This window comes from Morchella importuna, assembly GCF_003444635.1.
Source record: "Morchella importuna strain M04M26 chromosome Unknown Morimp01GS034, whole genome shotgun sequence".
NCBI lineage: Eukaryota > Fungi > Ascomycota > Pezizomycetes > Pezizales > Morchellaceae > Morchella > Morchella importuna.
Genome location: NW_025763431.1, coordinates 5099 through 21228, shown reverse-complemented (window position 1 = coordinate 21228; position 16130 = coordinate 5099). Strand labels below are relative to the sequence as shown.

General features: G+C 47.6%; 5 protein-coding genes across 5 annotated transcripts; 2 read left to right on the top strand and 3 right to left on the bottom strand.

The window, feature by feature from the left end:
* Nucleotides 1-217: 217 nt before the first annotated feature.
* Nucleotides 218-2607, top strand: LAJ45_09084 (uncharacterized protein; the record flags this gene model as incomplete). Its single annotated transcript, XM_046118629.1, has 5 exons — nt 218-341; nt 398-2067; nt 2117-2336; nt 2395-2480; nt 2551-2607. 5 exons carry the CDS (start codon nt 218-220, stop codon nt 2605-2607), a joined length of 2157 nt encoding a protein of 718 aa, XP_045968014.1.
* A 3326-nt stretch (nt 2608-5933) lies between these two features.
* LAJ45_09083 (uncharacterized protein) lies at nt 5934-7676 on the bottom strand (the record flags this gene model as incomplete). Its single annotated transcript, XM_046118628.1, has 3 exons — nt 5934-5966; nt 6048-7560; nt 7618-7676. The coding sequence occupies 3 exons, from the start codon at nt 7674-7676 to the stop codon at nt 5934-5936; spliced, it is 1605 nt and encodes a 534-aa protein (XP_045968013.1).
* A 4809-nt stretch (nt 7677-12485) lies between these two features.
* LAJ45_09082 (uncharacterized protein) lies at nt 12486-12805 on the bottom strand (the record flags this gene model as incomplete). The annotated part of the gene is made up of 2 exons (XM_046118627.1): nt 12486-12584; nt 12680-12805. 2 exons carry the CDS (start codon nt 12803-12805, stop codon nt 12486-12488), a joined length of 225 nt encoding a protein of 74 aa, XP_045968012.1.
* Nucleotides 12806-13696: 891 nt separating this feature from the next.
* LAJ45_09081 (uncharacterized protein) lies at nt 13697-14065 on the bottom strand (the record flags this gene model as incomplete). Its single annotated transcript, XM_046118626.1, has 1 exon — nt 13697-14065. One exon carries the CDS (start codon nt 14063-14065, stop codon nt 13697-13699), a length of 369 nt encoding a protein of 122 aa, XP_045968011.1.
* Nucleotides 14066-15172: 1107 nt separating this feature from the next.
* LAJ45_09080 (uncharacterized protein) lies at nt 15173-15736 on the top strand (the record flags this gene model as incomplete). Its single annotated transcript, XM_046118625.1, has 1 exon — nt 15173-15736. The coding sequence occupies one exon, from the start codon at nt 15173-15175 to the stop codon at nt 15734-15736; it is 564 nt and encodes a 187-aa protein (XP_045968010.1).
* Between the last annotated feature and the right edge of the window lie 394 nt (nt 15737-16130).

The window sequence follows — 16130 nt, the reverse complement described above, 5'->3', positions numbered from 1 at the left end:
CACTAGTCTGTTGTAGGTTAACTAGCGAAGAATTTAGTACGAAAGCGGTTAGGTTCTATCTTGGCGAGCTGGTTTCTCGCTAAATTTTCAACGTCACCTCCCCCTGAACACCCACACCGCCGCATCTTGATCCCATCACCAGTACACATCTTCTTAACCCCCCCCCCCCACCATATTATATATCACCACATTCCGCCGTCATACAGTTTTTTTGGCCATGGATGTCAATGCTTTCAACGACCCTGAACTCCAGGCGTTCATGAACGAGCAAATGAAGCATTGGTTTGCGATGAAAGGACAGCACAAAAAAGCGTCAGCAGCATCTAGCGATGCCCCAACTGGTTAGTAGTCAGATTCCCGCCTCCGTTAATTCTTATCGTTGTTCACATTCTTCCAGTTTTGAAAACCAAAAGCGGAAAGGGTCAGCCACCGCGGGAATCGGGACCTAAAAATAAACCGCAAAAATCAAAAAAAAAAACCTCTTACTACGAAGATCCAATCCCGCAGACACCCCACTCGGCAAGTCGGAAATCACAGCGTGCAACACCTGACGACTATTCCGATTCTGACAACAACAGCGACAATGACGACCTACAGGAACCCACGCCAATACCAGCAAAAAAAAAAAATCCCGCTCCCAGCAAGACTGCCGCGATGCCAAACGTTAACGACGAAGTTAATCCGTCCACCAAATCCCAACTATCATCCCAGGTAGCACCAGGCAACGCAGCAGACAAAAAGGAGGAGCATCGCCTATACAAAAATCGGAAAAGACTGCGCAAGCGTATGAACCTTAACCCCGAGAACGGAGCTATCAAGGACCAAGTTCGGGATATACGGGCCGACATGAGAATGCTTTGTTTGAGGCGAGGCTATCGCCTTGATCGAAATTTCGAAGCATTCCGTGATACTAAAATGTTTCAGCTTATACGGAACGTCACCCCCGATATGGCGAAGTTACACGGCGAATGGTGGACTCAAGAGTTGGTCCGAGACCTGATTCACGCCATATGCATCGACAAAATTCGGAATAAAAATGCCCTGGCTAAAAGAAAATTGGAGAGAGAACGGAAAAAGGCGGCAGCAGCCAATATGGCAGCCACTACTCCGAAACAAGATAAGTTACCCCTTTCGATGAAGCGAGCTGCAATTATCGACAAACCAGCTAGCGTCCAACCTCACGCCACAGTTCACGAACAGGCCGATAATAATGACGGAGACGATGAAGACGAAAATAGTTATAGCGGAGATGGCGGAGAGGAAGAAGGGTATGGGGTGGACCAAGATGATGATGATGAAGAGGGTGGAGATGAGGAGAACTTGGATACATACAATGATCCTCGCCAATTCCTCATTAGCCAGAAAGCAGCGACAGCGATCGATTCTGTTAGAGCCCGTGTCGCTGATATTTCGCGTTCCCCTGTCCGCCAGAATCCTGTCACCCCCATCCATATGAGAGCGGACAAGCCTAACCATAACCAACTACCTAATGTGGTTCTTACAGCTACGCGTACAGAAACAGGAGTTCTCCCAACTGAGTCGGTACCTAACAGTGTTGCAGCGTACGAGTTGTGTACCACCACCGAAACCAGTCCATCGTCCACAATGTCTCCATTGGCAGGTAAAGGTTCAACGGCAAAGGGAGGTTCACAGAGCACTCAAATTCATCAAAATACAGTCCTGAGGGAGCTTCAGAAACCCGAAGAGTTAACAGTTTCGATTCCGGAGACTCAACCACGACCGCTACCCAATCGCTCACCACCCCCCTCACAAACTCATGGTAACGACACACCGGCCTACATACCCATCCGAATGATTGGGTTCTCGCCTACGTATGTTCCTACCAACATTACATACGAAGAATTTGAAAGGCGCATTGCTCAACGTGTTGAAATCCCCGACGACAAATTCTTAGTATACCTCCCCAATGAGGCAGGTCCGGGCAGGAAATGGTTGACTGTCGGAGTTCAAAGTGCTTGGGTCAAACTCGTCCGGATATGTGGCGAAGCTGGGGCAACTGTGAGGGTTGTAGATGAATCGTGGTTTGATGAAGATGCAGCTGATTGGGTACGTACCCCACCCTTTGTCACAGAAAAGACCACTAACACTATAATAGGGTCTGGAACAGGCGGTTATGGATACCAGTGCAGTAGATCCAGCCATTTTGTCAGTTGATGCTGGGACGAAGCCCAAAAAGGGGAGAGCGAAGCGTGCGCAGATGACTGGATACCAGATTCCGGATTCCCAGATTCCGGTGTCTCAGATTCCGGAGCCCCAGATTCCAGAGACCCAGGGCATCCAAGCTCTGCGCCGCCGTGGTCCAGCGGCCGGAAAGGGTAAGACTTCTATCCATAAGGATCCGGTTATGGCCTCTAAGACGCGAAATTCGAACAGTTCCGGTGCCGCAAAGACTACCAATTCCAATGCAACTACCTCCAATGCCACTGCCAAGAGTTCGAGCGGGAGAGCCATCAAAAGAAGTATTAAAGCAGTCCAAGCCTTGGACGATAAGGCATTGAAGGAAGCAGCTAATAGCCTTGCGGTATCCAGGCAAAATCTAAAGCGCAAGCGAGAAGAATTCGCACTCTAAACGATTGGGATTACTAAAACAATAATGAACGGTATGTTTCAAGACACCTGACTCGGTTATCGCCTAACAATTCAAGTAGATCTAGACTATACACGAATACATTTCATACTGGGCATTCTTTTACCTGCATTTACTCGGCGAATAAGCGAATAATATTTTAATTCGGGCGACGTCATATTAATAGATATACCAACATCAATAGGAGTTATGTGCACCGGCATCTAACGGAGGATTGGGGGGTCGATAGGGGTTTCTTTCATGACTAGGAGTTAATAGGAATTTCGCATATACTTTATGGGTTTGATTTTTCATGATGGATACTTATATTATTAATAGAGGTGGATAGCTGGATCGATCTCGTTTAGTACAAAATAAATGTAAACGGATCTGGGTGGATATATAATTATAATATTAATATTAATATCGATAAAAATGGATCGAGCAATATTATTATATAGAACGCGATACGCGTAGTCCCTGGTAAATTGGGGTGTAGGTAAACCACTGTGGAGTATACAGTAAACCACTGTGGAGTATACAGTAAACCACTGTGGAGTATACAGTAAACCACTGTGGAGTATACAGTAAACCACTGTGGAGTATACAGTAAACTACTGTGGAGTTTAAAGTAAACTACTGTGGAGTTTAAAGTAAACTACTGTGGAGTTTACTTGGGGTTTACCTAACCTACTGTGGAGTTTACCTACATACCAAGTGCACACCGCAACCGAGGCCACAAGTAAACCACTGTGGGGTTTACAGTAAACACCGCGGTGGTGTACAAAGTAAACCCCACCGTGGTTTACAGTAAACCCCATTTTTTTGTACCACGGGGTTGGCCTGTGCTGTGTTTGAGGCTTGATGCTGGGTTGAAGATGTCTCACCGGAGGGATAAGCCCTGTACGACATGCGCTACACACATTGACCATCGAGGCTACAAACATTCCTAGCAACAAAAAAAGGATAAGGCACATAATTTGTAATTTGAAGGAAATTAGCCTAGAGTTCATCCAGCTGAAATTCGTCTTCTGGAGAGTCTCGACCGGCGTCGTGAGCGCTGTCGCAATTCTCGATGTCGTGTTTCAGATGTAAACTACTAGCCTGTAGATTGTTTGAGTATAGCACCTACTACCGGGCGAACTCAACTAAAGTTGACACTGCCGATCGACTATCGATAACACGGACAGATACCAGCTACCTTTCCAAAAGACGTATTGGAATTAAATTCCCATTTCCAGGACGTAGTAATGTAGGTGGCCATGACGCCATGAAGCTTCGGGTTCTTTTTTAAACTGCATCTCCGAGATTAGTTTGTGCTGGCTAGAATAGACAAACATGCTTCCTGATCGTGTTTGCCCTGCATATTTTTAACCGAGCGCGACTGGAAACGGCTGCTTAACTATGAAGGCGAATACGAAAAGTCGCGTTATGGTCACCAGTCAGTATATACCTGGAGGGGCACGCACAAGGTGTGTAGCATGTATCTAAGGGTGTGAAGAAGGATTTAATTCTGTCAGCTGTCTTCTGCTCGATGGGTCCCCAGATTTATTTGTACTATGTGGAACTTATATTACGGAGCTAGCTGGAATAACAGTGGCTGTCAGATCGTCTGATAACTGGCTGGGTGTTGAGTTATGGGAAGCCTGCTGTGTTTGGCACAGCTAATCGTCGTCGTAGATATCGTGTTTCCTATATACACACAAGGACTGGGTATGGGTACACAGAGATCCATAAATCTTTGTACAAACGACACGAATACTGCGACACGACATTACACATTGCACGGTGGTCTATCTATCAACACATGCGAAACACGAGAGCAGATCATATTACGCCATGCATTATAGATATGAAGCTTATGTCGGATCGTCCGGCTGATATATGTTTGGTCACGAAAACGTTTCTTCTGTCAATATACACTCACCCCCCCCCCCTTCTCTTTCCGCAATGCAAGCAAAACCCGGTTCACCCTCGATCCCGCACCCAGGCCCGCCGTATTCTATTCAGCCGCCCTAAGCTCGCACAAAAATCGCCTATCGGCCGTGTAGCCAGCCAGTGAGCTATCCTGCATTCTAAGCGAATTTATATTGCTGCCAGTACGGGTAAAGCGCAGGGCAACCTCACTTATAATTAACTTACATGTACTTACTGTCTTACTCGTGCTAGCTTCATTACTGACTCTCGATAGGAATGAACAATCGTGGACGGGAAATATTGAGTGCAGTGAACCTGGTTATATATATGGACATGCGGGGAGACCGGAATGGGTTGGGGTGTGGGTGAGTCATGATTTGTCACTCGGTGCTGGGGGCCTCGGTTGTGGTTGGGGTTGCAGTGGGGGAGTACGCGGCTCCCTGCAGGTGCTGGAATATCATTAGGGCTGTGGGAGAGCGGTGGAAATATATTAGAGAGTGAAGACTAGAGGTCGGCGGTCTGGATAACGCAGAATATTAATATATTTGGAAAAAGAATGAGGTGTCTAGAATGGTAGCAGGTAGCAGTAGCCTCTAGTGGGGATTGCTATGTATGTGCTTAGCGTGGAGTGCTGCAGGGCGGTTTCCATAATGGTATATACATGTACATATGATGTAGTCTAGTCTAGCACTCTACTTGTAGTAGACATGCCAAGAGACATCGCTACGTTATTACTCGAACCAGTAGCAGAGCGACGGGAAGAAAGAGAGAAGATTTATGGGGACTAAAAACTGGCAGTCGAAACTATCAACTTTGGATTTTAGTGGAGAGGTGCCGCTTTTGGGGGGTGCATTCATACTGTGAGATATACCGAGAGAAAAAAATATCACAATATTACAACTACTCTGGATTGCTGCCAAGACACGGAAATGGTTAATATAATAAACATTTTTTCTTGTGATACCACGTTTTGGTGGTTAATTGCAATATTCGATGTTGGCTTTTGATGTTATAGTTTGTGATGTGGTACATAGTATTGAAAATCTAGCAGATTTATCTAAATCGCTTTGGTGGTTGCCCGAGCTCTCCAGCTTAGAATATTGCCTCTGTGCCCTGCCAGCGTGTTTCGGTTTCTTTTGCTACACCGTCAACCGGATTTCTTTTGGCCACTGAGGGGAACCGTCAGTTTTGCCTCCCGCACTACGTACAAGTAGTCAATTTTTCAAGCGACAATTAATGAAATTGGCAGTTGATAAATACTCTCTCTCCATTTACCACCTATAATCGATTGTGGACGTGAAAGGAAATGTTTGCTCATGAGAAAGGACACATATATGCTCGCTCGAAAATGCCAAATTTGCAAAACTACCCAAACTTTTGTGCTGAGACAACCTGTATAAATAACCAAAGAACACACCGTGAATGAGCTTCAGACCTCTATTTCCTCTAGTTTCATCGCAACCTAATACACCGCCACAAAAAAACCCCATCTCGTCAGTAACAGCCCGCATCTATTCAACCACAGCACTGGAAAACTACTCACAATCTCGACATATCTCACACCCACCACGATGCCATCCTCGTCCACCAGGCCCTCCTCGCTCTCAAACTTGTCATTCCCCCTGTCTAGACACGTCAAGCACGAGATGACCACCTCCGCATACTTGGGCCCCATCGCCCCCGGCAGCAACTCCATCGCCATTTTCAGCAGAAGACCCTTGATTATGTTTGCCTTCCTCTTAACATCCTTCATCGCCAGCGTGTCTGCATCCACCTTCAATTCCGGGCCCGGCTCAAAACGCTTGTGCTCCCCGTTCCAGTGCACGAACGAAGTCCAGAGGCCGATCTCGAGTAGGAGGACCCCGAGACTGTAGATATCGTGCTGCATCTTGTACGTATCCTCTGGCTTGAGCCCCTGCCTTGTTGGATGCCGGTACAGGTCCTTCTCCCACTCGGCATCCGAAACCATCGTTGTCGCCCCACTCGCAGGGCGGATCTTCTGGAAGCCCACGAGAAACGGGACCCCTAGCAGAGACTTTCTGTCCTGGAATAGCACGATTGTGTCTGGCCGGACGCTCTTGTGCACAAGGTTGGACGTGTGTACAAACATGACGCTCCGTGCCACCCTCTTTGCCAGCGCGAAACGCTCGTTCAGAGGATACTTTGTCCGCCGCTCGTCCTGTGCGGCGGTCAGGTAGCTGCGGAGGCTGCGGGGCTGGTCCAGCTTGTCCGGGATCGAGAAGAGCACCTGGAAAACTATCTCTGACTTGTGGTTTCGCAACTCCTTCACCACGCCGTAGCACTTCAGGATGCCGAACGTTAAAGGCTCCGACTGCGCGAGGATGCGTGCCACGTCCCGGATCCCCGCCATCGCCATCTGGCCTTCATCGGGGAGGTTCTTGATCAAGATGATGTCGGCGAGATACTCCTTGCCGGCCAGCTTGACGAGCTTGAGCTCCGAGCTAGCGTACGGATCAACCACCCGCCCACCGTCACTCAGCCTCGATGCCTCTACCCAACAGCTCTTTCCCCCTCTCCCTGCCCAGCCGCCCTCACCGCCGCGTGGTGTAGTCCCTCCTCCATCGCTCTCACTCTTCATCGTGTCGCGCAAGCGCTTAATCTCCTCAGCTCCCTTTGTGTCCCCCCTTGACCGTTGCGTCACCGCCGCCAGCTTCTCGTCCACGCGCGGGTTACTAATCCGCGCCATGAGGTAATACGGCAGCTCCACCTGGGCCTGCCATTTATCTAGCTCTGTAATGGCGGCTTCCAGCGACTCCTTGACCAGCGCGGCGAACTTGGCACGTTTTAGACGGCCCTGTTTGCGGTCCACTGACTCAATTTTGTGTTGGGCTTCTCCCAACTTGCGGATCAGGATCTCGAAGAGCTCGGTGAAGTGCTGGTGTAGGGTTTCGCCGAGAACGTCCTGGAGATCCTTGATGAGACCGAGCTTGGCCTCGATTTTGAGCCAGTGGTTCTTCAGCAGCACTGTCAGGTCTTTGAGGTCTTGTTCGGCGTCTTTGTAGTTTCGGTAGCGCTGGTAGAGGCTTCGGCCGGTGCTGAATGGGAGGTTAGTGGGGGGTTCTCCAGTGGGGGGGGGGGGAGGGGAGAGATACCGGAGGCAGACGTCGGCACCGCCGAGGACGGCGGAGATTACGCCTATTGCTTCGGCCATCGGGGGGGGGGGGGTGAGGGTATTCGAGGTGGTTAAAAGATGGAGAGAATGTTCTGGAGAATTGGTTTGGAGCAGAGCTATGTGGAGGTTCTGGTGGTTGCGGGGCTAAGAGGAGGCGCAGGTATGGATTCCCTGTCGTCGAGTGTTGACCTGCATGCAGCTGCAGCATGCAGGCAGGGGTTTCGGAGGGCGAATCAGATGCAGGGTGGGCGGAGATCATTTCTCTACTACTCAGCGAGTGAGACCTATGGAAGATGCGGTATTGGGGTATATCGAGGATATTTTTTTTTATCTTTAAGTGGAGCTTGAGGGTCTGGGAAGTGGAGTGATGTGCCGGTCTGCTGGCTGGGTATGAAGTGATGGAAAGACAGCCTTTTCGTTCCAACATTGAGCTAGCTATATGAGTTGCTCAACCTACAGTGGCTTGAGCTCAGAGACTCGAAATAAGACGCTATATTGGCATCTAGTAGCTCAGCTTCTCTTGGTAGATATATATATGTTTTGTAAATATTTACAAAGATGTTTTGCACAGGATTAAGCTGATATATGCGGGGTTGTGTGTGTGTGTGTGTGTGTGTGTCGGCAACAGAGAATTTTCACCGGTATCTAGGGAGAGGAGCAAGAGGTCTGTGAGGTCTGTGAGGTCTGTTTGTATTGTAGGAGCTTATGGGGATTGTAGAGGGATAGGATTTACGTGGGAGGTGGTGGTGGTGGTACTGATAGTATGTGGTTACCTGGGTTACAGTGTTGACATTGGTGGGGGTAGACTGTTGGTGGAAACGAGCAGAGAGGGTTGGTGTGGGCAGACAATTGGGGAGGGAGGACGAGTAAAGGATGTTGTGTTGTAGTAGCTAGGCGGTGATTACACGCAGCTGTGGGTGGGTACATCTACGTTGAGCTCGCAGGTTGATGGTTCAGAGCTACATGTACATGTGGTTGAAGGTCGCAGTGTAAGCAGCGACATGCCACCCCTTCTCCCTCCCCCTTTTTTGCCGCATAGAGAAAGATTTCTGCCCAACTAGGTACACACATCGATGTAAACACCCCACTAAGGCCCTTCTGTCGCTGCTGTTCTGTTGTGGTGGGGTAAAAATTCCGAATCTTGGCACTTGGGGGTGGAGAATCATGGAATATCACTCGCGATTGCGCGTTCCCCCTCCCAACCCATTGTTTACCTCCCCCCCCCCCCCCCCCCAATTTTCACAGTTGCCCCGCCTGCCTATAGGTATTTAAAGAGGCCCTTCCCCCCACTTTTTTTTTTCTCTTCCTTCTTCTCCCCACCAACAAACTTTTTTTCCACCAACACACTTTTTTTTACCCCACCAACAACAACGACAAAATGTTTTTTCGACAACAAAGTCTTCATCAACACATCAACACTACATTGACGTATGTATAACCTTAATTTTTTTTTACTGATCTCTCTCTCTCCTTTCTCCGTAGTCAAACAAGAAGTGTGCAGCGGGCCTGCAGAGAAGCTTCACACCTCTCGATTGATCACGACTCTCTTCTTCTCACCACACATCGATGCCCCCCACCGCGGGGGCCTCATGGACGTATGTATAACTGTGACTAACTGACATGCTTTCTTCTTCTTCTTTTTTTTCTTCTGTGGACAAACCAGAGGTGTGCGGTGGACCTGCACAGAAGCTTCACACCTCACGGTTGATCACACTGTGTAGGAAATGCCCACCGAGGGGTGGAAAAAATGAACGTACGTATTATCTCGAGTGACTGAAAAACTTTGCACAATGACTATGGGATGGGTGGAATGAACGTACGTATAATCTTGAAATCGTGATGTGGTGTGATGTGATGTGATGTACTGGACTGGACTGGAACTGGAACTGGAACTGGACCTGGACTGGACTGGAACTGGAACTGGAACTGGACTGACTGGACCTGGACTCTGGATTTTTTTTTTGACAACATTTCTCTCTGTGGGGCGCGTGGTAGGTATACGTACGTATAACCGTGAACAATAATCAACCCCCCTGAGGGGGGGGGCAGGTGGTCCAGTGATGTGTGGCTTTAGACTGCACTCTTTAGCTGCACGTTATATTCGCTGGGCTGACCTTTCCCCCCCCTCGCCCTCGTGTGATAACTTGTCTTCTAGGACTTTGATTTTTGATCTTCATTACCTTCTTTTCTTCTTTCCCTCCTTTTTTTTATTCTTTTTTTCTGGATATTGCCTGCGGGACTTGTGTCACTTGATGTGAACTTGAACAGCTAAGTTACCATTTCATTTTTTCTCTACGGAAAACCCCACAAAAACCTAAAAAAATACCAAACGTTTTTTTTCGGCCTTCGTGCCATGGCTAGCCTTGATTGATGTCCCTTCAAAGGGGTGTCTTTCGTTTTTGCCTTCGGGCTCTCAGTACGTGTCGGTGTGTCGGTGTGTCGGTGTGTCAATTGGGTCTTTTTGTACCCGTCCTGTCTTTACATTTCATTTTTTCCAATTTTTTTTTTTCCTTTCCTTATTTATATTTATCAACTTTGTCTCGAAACCTATGTCTATCCGCACTTCCCCAGAAAGTTATTTTACCCCCCACTCCAAAAAACAAAACCTAAAAAAACAATCACAAAAAAACACAAAAAAACCTAAAACAATCACCAAAAAACAAAAACTTGGCTCTGGGATGCTGCCCAGAGCCAAGTGGTACGAAGCTAGAATTTCCTTTTTTCATTATTAATTATTTTATACATATATCCTGTACCAAACGCTATGTCTCACCCCCCCCCCAAACTTATAATTCCCCCAACACTGCCCCCCCAAAAAAACTTCCCCAAAAAACCAAAAACACAAATCTACTTACCCCCCCCCCCCCCTTCTCCGTCTAGTACGGACTTCTTTTATTTTTATTTTATTTCGGATCGACGTCTCTTTTTCAGTCGGTTCAACAACAAGCTAAGTATCCCTTCTTCTCGATTATTTATTTACTTTGATTATTTTTCCTTCACTAAAATTATTTTTTCTTCAATAGATAAAAATTATAACATTAATGCGTGAGATTTTACTGTGTGGAGGGGGATTGACTCTTTAGTTTGGGCCTAAACTTTGGGGAGTTCTGGGCCTAGACTAGAGAGTCCTTTTGGCTCAATACAATACCGTGGGCAGTTCGTTTCTCTATGGCTTACGAGTTCTGGACTGTCCGCGGTATGCACGGCTATCACTCTGCCCTTTTATGGGTATGACGATTCTGTGCTTGTGGGATTGTTGGGCACAGCTATCACTCTGCGATTGCCGGCATGACGATTCTGTGCCTGACTGGTTGGTTGGTTGGTTGGCTTCTTGGGTTGACATAGTGGGTGTCTGGTCTCTGTCTTCGTCGGAACCGTTGGCTGGGGATTGGGTATTTGTTTTGTCACTCAATAGAGTTGACTGTTTTTCGGGGAGTTTGGGTTGCAGCATCTGGGGGAGTTGTAATTTGGCTCTTTGGGAAATAGTTAGCTCGGTGGGATTTTGCATTGGGGTTTGGCTCGTTGGGATTTGGCTTGTGGGGTTTGGTTTGCGGGGTTTGGCTTATGTGGGGTTTGGTTTATGTGGGGTTTGGTTTATGTGGGGTTTGGCTCGTGGGGTTTGGCTCGTGGGGTTTGGCTCGTGGGGTTTGGTTTATAGTGGTTGTTATCACTGTGCATGGTGATGATAACCACTTTGTGGGATCTGGGGGCTCAACTGTCTTACCTGGTCGCAGTACGAGGTGATGGATGAGCTGCTTGACTATTTTTATATGTCGAGTATTCAGATATGGTGAAGGTATTGTGTCCCGGTACACTTAGGCTGCTGTACGTTCCTGTCCTTTATGTTTTTCGGTGGTTGGCAGTTAAACTGACGTGTAAGGTGGTAGGAGTGAGCAAGGGCTTCGTCAAGTGTCTGATGCATATGGGTTATTCCCTATGGAGATGACACATACCGCCACTTACTGGTAGATGTTGGGTGGCAATACGGGAGTTGTACGAGTAGTGAAGAGTTAGTTTTGAGCCATTGAAGGGTTATATCTGCGTGTCGGAGACTTCATAATTTTAAAAGCTACGAAAAACGCCCAAGCCAGAGCATGATACGCAGTTTGTCCAGAATCTTTTGTACGTATCTCCCTTCACTCTATGACATTTTTGTAGAGAGAAATGTTTCGTTTGTATCTAACATCGCTGCATAGGATGAAGAGACTTCCGAAAGCCATGGGGGAAAATATGGAGGTAGTTGTAGAAGGTCATCTATCCTTACTACAAAACAGATGACGGGCTGGCTAGGCCGCCGTCGGAGAGTTACCGAGGAGTGGTTACCGGTGCCTAGTGGCTACGTTGGAAGGACTTCTTAGAAGCCCTTGCAAAAAAAAAGGGGGGGAGGGGGGGGGCTAAGATGGGATTAATCTGCAACTTGTGGCTTTGTAAGTACCCCCCTCTGATAGTACTTGCAGGCGGTAGGGAGAGCTAGAGATGAGATTTAAACTAACATTCCTGTACGTAGAAACGGAAACGACCTTGAAAAGAGCCTGAAGAAGTTTTTTTTTTTTTTTTGGGGGGGGGGGGGGGTAATAAGATCATACTTCTATAAACCGGATACATCCCGTTGTCATAGAGCTTCAGGACCGGCCATCCCTTATCGCCCACGAAAACCACAGACGTAAGAGCAGGCAGATAGAGGGGTACTCGAGAGAGAAGATACAGATGGCCTAGAGGAGGTTGCAAGCTTGGCCATGTCATGATGCGGGATAGACTTGTAGTCGTTGCGGAGGAAAACGATGCTCGTTGATCATGCAGCACCTAGGCCTCGGTCTTCGAAGACTAAGATGTATGTCTTACGGAACTTCAAAAGGTGTATAGAAGAGGCGAGGCAATGTCCAAAGAGGTTGGAGAGGGCCTGGTCGACGTTGGGCTGCTTGTCGGTGGAGCGGGGACTCCTAGCATCTGAGTTGGTCTTTGAGTTAGTACGCGGTATGGATCATCCCCCCAAAGTTATACCATGCGCCAGCTCTAACTGCTTCTAAACGTAGGTTCCGTACGTAGTTATAAAGTCCGTAGCCCGGTGGGCTGGTCTGATTGCATAGTCGATGTTGATGTTGCCTACTTGACCACTCGCGATCAAAACAGGAGGACAGTTCAGAAAAGAGAAGGAAACAGAGCTCCATGACGATAGCTGGTAGTGCTGGGAAGTCGGATGTGGCTTATATACGATACTCGGAATTTAGTCTGTCGTGTGGCTACATGCGGAACGACCGAGCACGGGGATCTCCGAGATAGGCTTAGAAGGGCGAGTGATACCCTATGCGCCAAGTAATTACCAACTGGGGGGTCTTTGTGTGACGACGGCGAGTCATGTAGCTTTACGAGGTCGCTGGTGAATCAAAATACAGGATGTGAGTTTTTCCAAGAATACAAGTTCGATTATGGGATCGCAAATATACTGGAGTGAAATCATAGAAATCGAAGATATTTAATTTCCATTTATCAGGAATGAAAACTAACTACATGTAAAGAAAAATATAGTTAAACATATACACGCAATATGCCATCTAAACCCGTTCGTAATTGAAGTCATCTGGGACCGTATCAATCGCATCTATCAATCGTCACAGACACATCATGCGGATCTACATCAAGATAGCTAAACCTACCATCTACATGAGGAAGACGCAACTGGTGACCCAAACTCTCACTAGCTGGTCAATCACTTCACGCGCTTCACTCTCCGGCTACGATGAACCTTCTCGACCAATCTGAATCCACATTGAAGTCCAGTTTTCAAGCCGCTCAGTACATGCCAGTGGATAAGGAAACAGGGCGCTTACCCCCCCCCCCCCCCCCGGGATTCCGGACCATGGTGTAAATCTGGCACAGCCGTTCATCGAAGGAGTCGCCATGGTAGTCACGGCCGAAATAGTCTTCGGCGTCTTCTAAAAGTATAACTGGCTCTAGATTCAGGATAGCATCGCGATCAGGCACCGGCCCCCAGAAAGTCTTCGGATCAGACGCCTTTTTTCTCATGATGCGTGATTCGGTTCGCGGCGGTAACTTTGGGTTTACTCTGAGTGCTTCGATCGACCGGGCATGTACGTAGTTCGGTGGTCAGGTCGCGATAGAAGTCCTTTTCCGAATCCGTCACTGCCCGGAGCAATTTTAGGGAACTTGGCGACACCAGTTTCAGAGACGCCAATTGCGTTTGAGAACCCTCCCGAGCCAAACATCTTCGTACCTATGTGGACATAGTGGTCGATGTCGTCCTTAATCTTTGAGCCCAGCTTTTTGCAGTATAAAGCTGCCACGGAGAAGGAGTTGTTGGTATCTTGTTGGCGGACAGAATCCCGAGTGGAGGTATATCTAGACGAGCACCCATAGGTGGTAGAGGGATGTAACTTGATGTAAGTTGTTCCATCTTGTTGAGTATCCATATTGGTTGTAGGGCTTGAAGGAAAGAGCAATAATGCTGTTGAGAGAATAAACTAGAGAAGATTGAGTAGGTGCCAGGTTGGGATTTATATATATAGAATATCAGCTATCTCAATTCCTTGCCGGTCCCGGGGATGTGGAGGTGATGTACATCGAATATTATCGTTTCAAGGCGCAGCTTCACGGGAATAAATTTCTCCACTATCCCTAAGTCTGCATGTCAATATATACAATTAACAAAGCTCCGAGGTTTTTATCAATACCAGCATTGATCTAGAGGGACTTTGAAGTCTGAAATTGGGTAAATTCGGTCCTAATTGGATAGGGGATGAGCATTTTGATAGAGCGTACAGTGGCACCAGGGTAGATATATTGATAGCAGGGGATCGGCCGGATTGAAACGGATTCTGGTGGCTTAGAGATACCTGTATGTATGTCAGTTCGTGTTCCCCCCCGGATTTACAGCCACTTTGTAGGTACTTTACACTCAATGGTCAACCAATGACAACCCATGAGCTCGTTAAATTTTAATTACATACATATGCGCATGCGGGTAAACTGTGACTCACGTCAGATCGCGTCACTTGGGCTCGGCTCGGAGCTTGTCAGGGGTAAACGATGGGCTCTAGGCTACAGCCACGTGAAGATGCGGCGCAGTTGGAGATATACATGTATGTATGTAGTACAGAGAAAGGTTTCTAACGACATCAACACTACATGTATATAGTCAAACACATGCCTGACCTTCTTCCCCAGCCTGAGGTATCTACACAAACGTGCAAGGAATCCCCAGAGCGCCTTTCTCGCAAAATTCGAAAGCTACCTCCTCCTGCGGGCATTTAAGACCATAAAAATATGGCAGAGATTGTGGGCCTAGCTTTAGCTATCCCAGGATTAGTCCAACCAATATTAAGCCTCATCGGCGAGATATCGGCTCTGGTGGCAATAGCAAACGCTTTGCGTCTGATGCGGGAGTCTTGCGAATTCGGCTGAAGGATGAGGAGCAAAGAATGAAAGCATGTATTTCGTTCCTTTTTGGGCAAACGCCGGCCATCGATGGGGGCATCTTTAAAACTCTTCCACCTACAACCCAGAGCCATACACTTTCCATGATCATACAGCTTTTTACCAGGCTGAAAGAGTATACCAGTCTTGAAGCGAAGTACAACTTGACTACACTCGACTCTGCTACCGGTTTTGACTTGGATACCTTCTTGCGAGGCACTTCTCTCGTCCCGGAAGACCCACAGGTGCAGGGTTTGCAGTCGAACAGCGGTTGGTTAAGAAAGCTCCAGTGGTCAACATCCGGAAAGAGGCGTCTGGAAGGGCTGATTGAGGACCTTGGGGGCTGGAACGATAGAATTAGGCGCGTTATCGAAGATGTCATATGGATGAGTCTTTTGACGGCCTCCCAAGTACACAGTGTTGCCGAAAACCCTGATACAAAGACACTCGGCTTGGGACCAAGTGCAAAGATGAGGAAGTTGATACTGAGTGGTGACGCTGCAACGGACTTATTTATTCCCTATCACAAAGTCAAAAACCAAGTCACAGGGCCTGGAGGAGGCTCTGGAAGCCAGCGGATGGCCGAGATAGATAACAGTCCAGTTCTTTTGGAGTACAAAGACTACGAGCCAGACAACAATGGCAACATTCCCGATATTAAACATTAAGACAAGTTTCGCACCCAAATTGCCACATACATTCTGTGTACCTGGAGAACCGTACCGACGAAGTGAAACCTGCAATCAAAGGTCTATTCAACATTTGAAGATGGGCTCGCAACACGCTCCCAGCAAATCTAAATTTCACTACAATACTAACGCGCAAGTGAAAAGTTGGTTCTAGATATTGGGATGGACAGAGCTTGGCCCAGGATAAAGAGACTGTATACCTGGCAAAGGGAGCATATAGTTATAGGGTGGGAATAGTAATTAGTGCTTTATTTTATCAAAATAATTAACCAATTCTGGGAGCACTTACCAAGTAGAGAAAGAAAACGACTGCGACACTCGTTGAAGGTGCGAATGGACTAACTCAATCCTATGGATATATCACTATTCACAG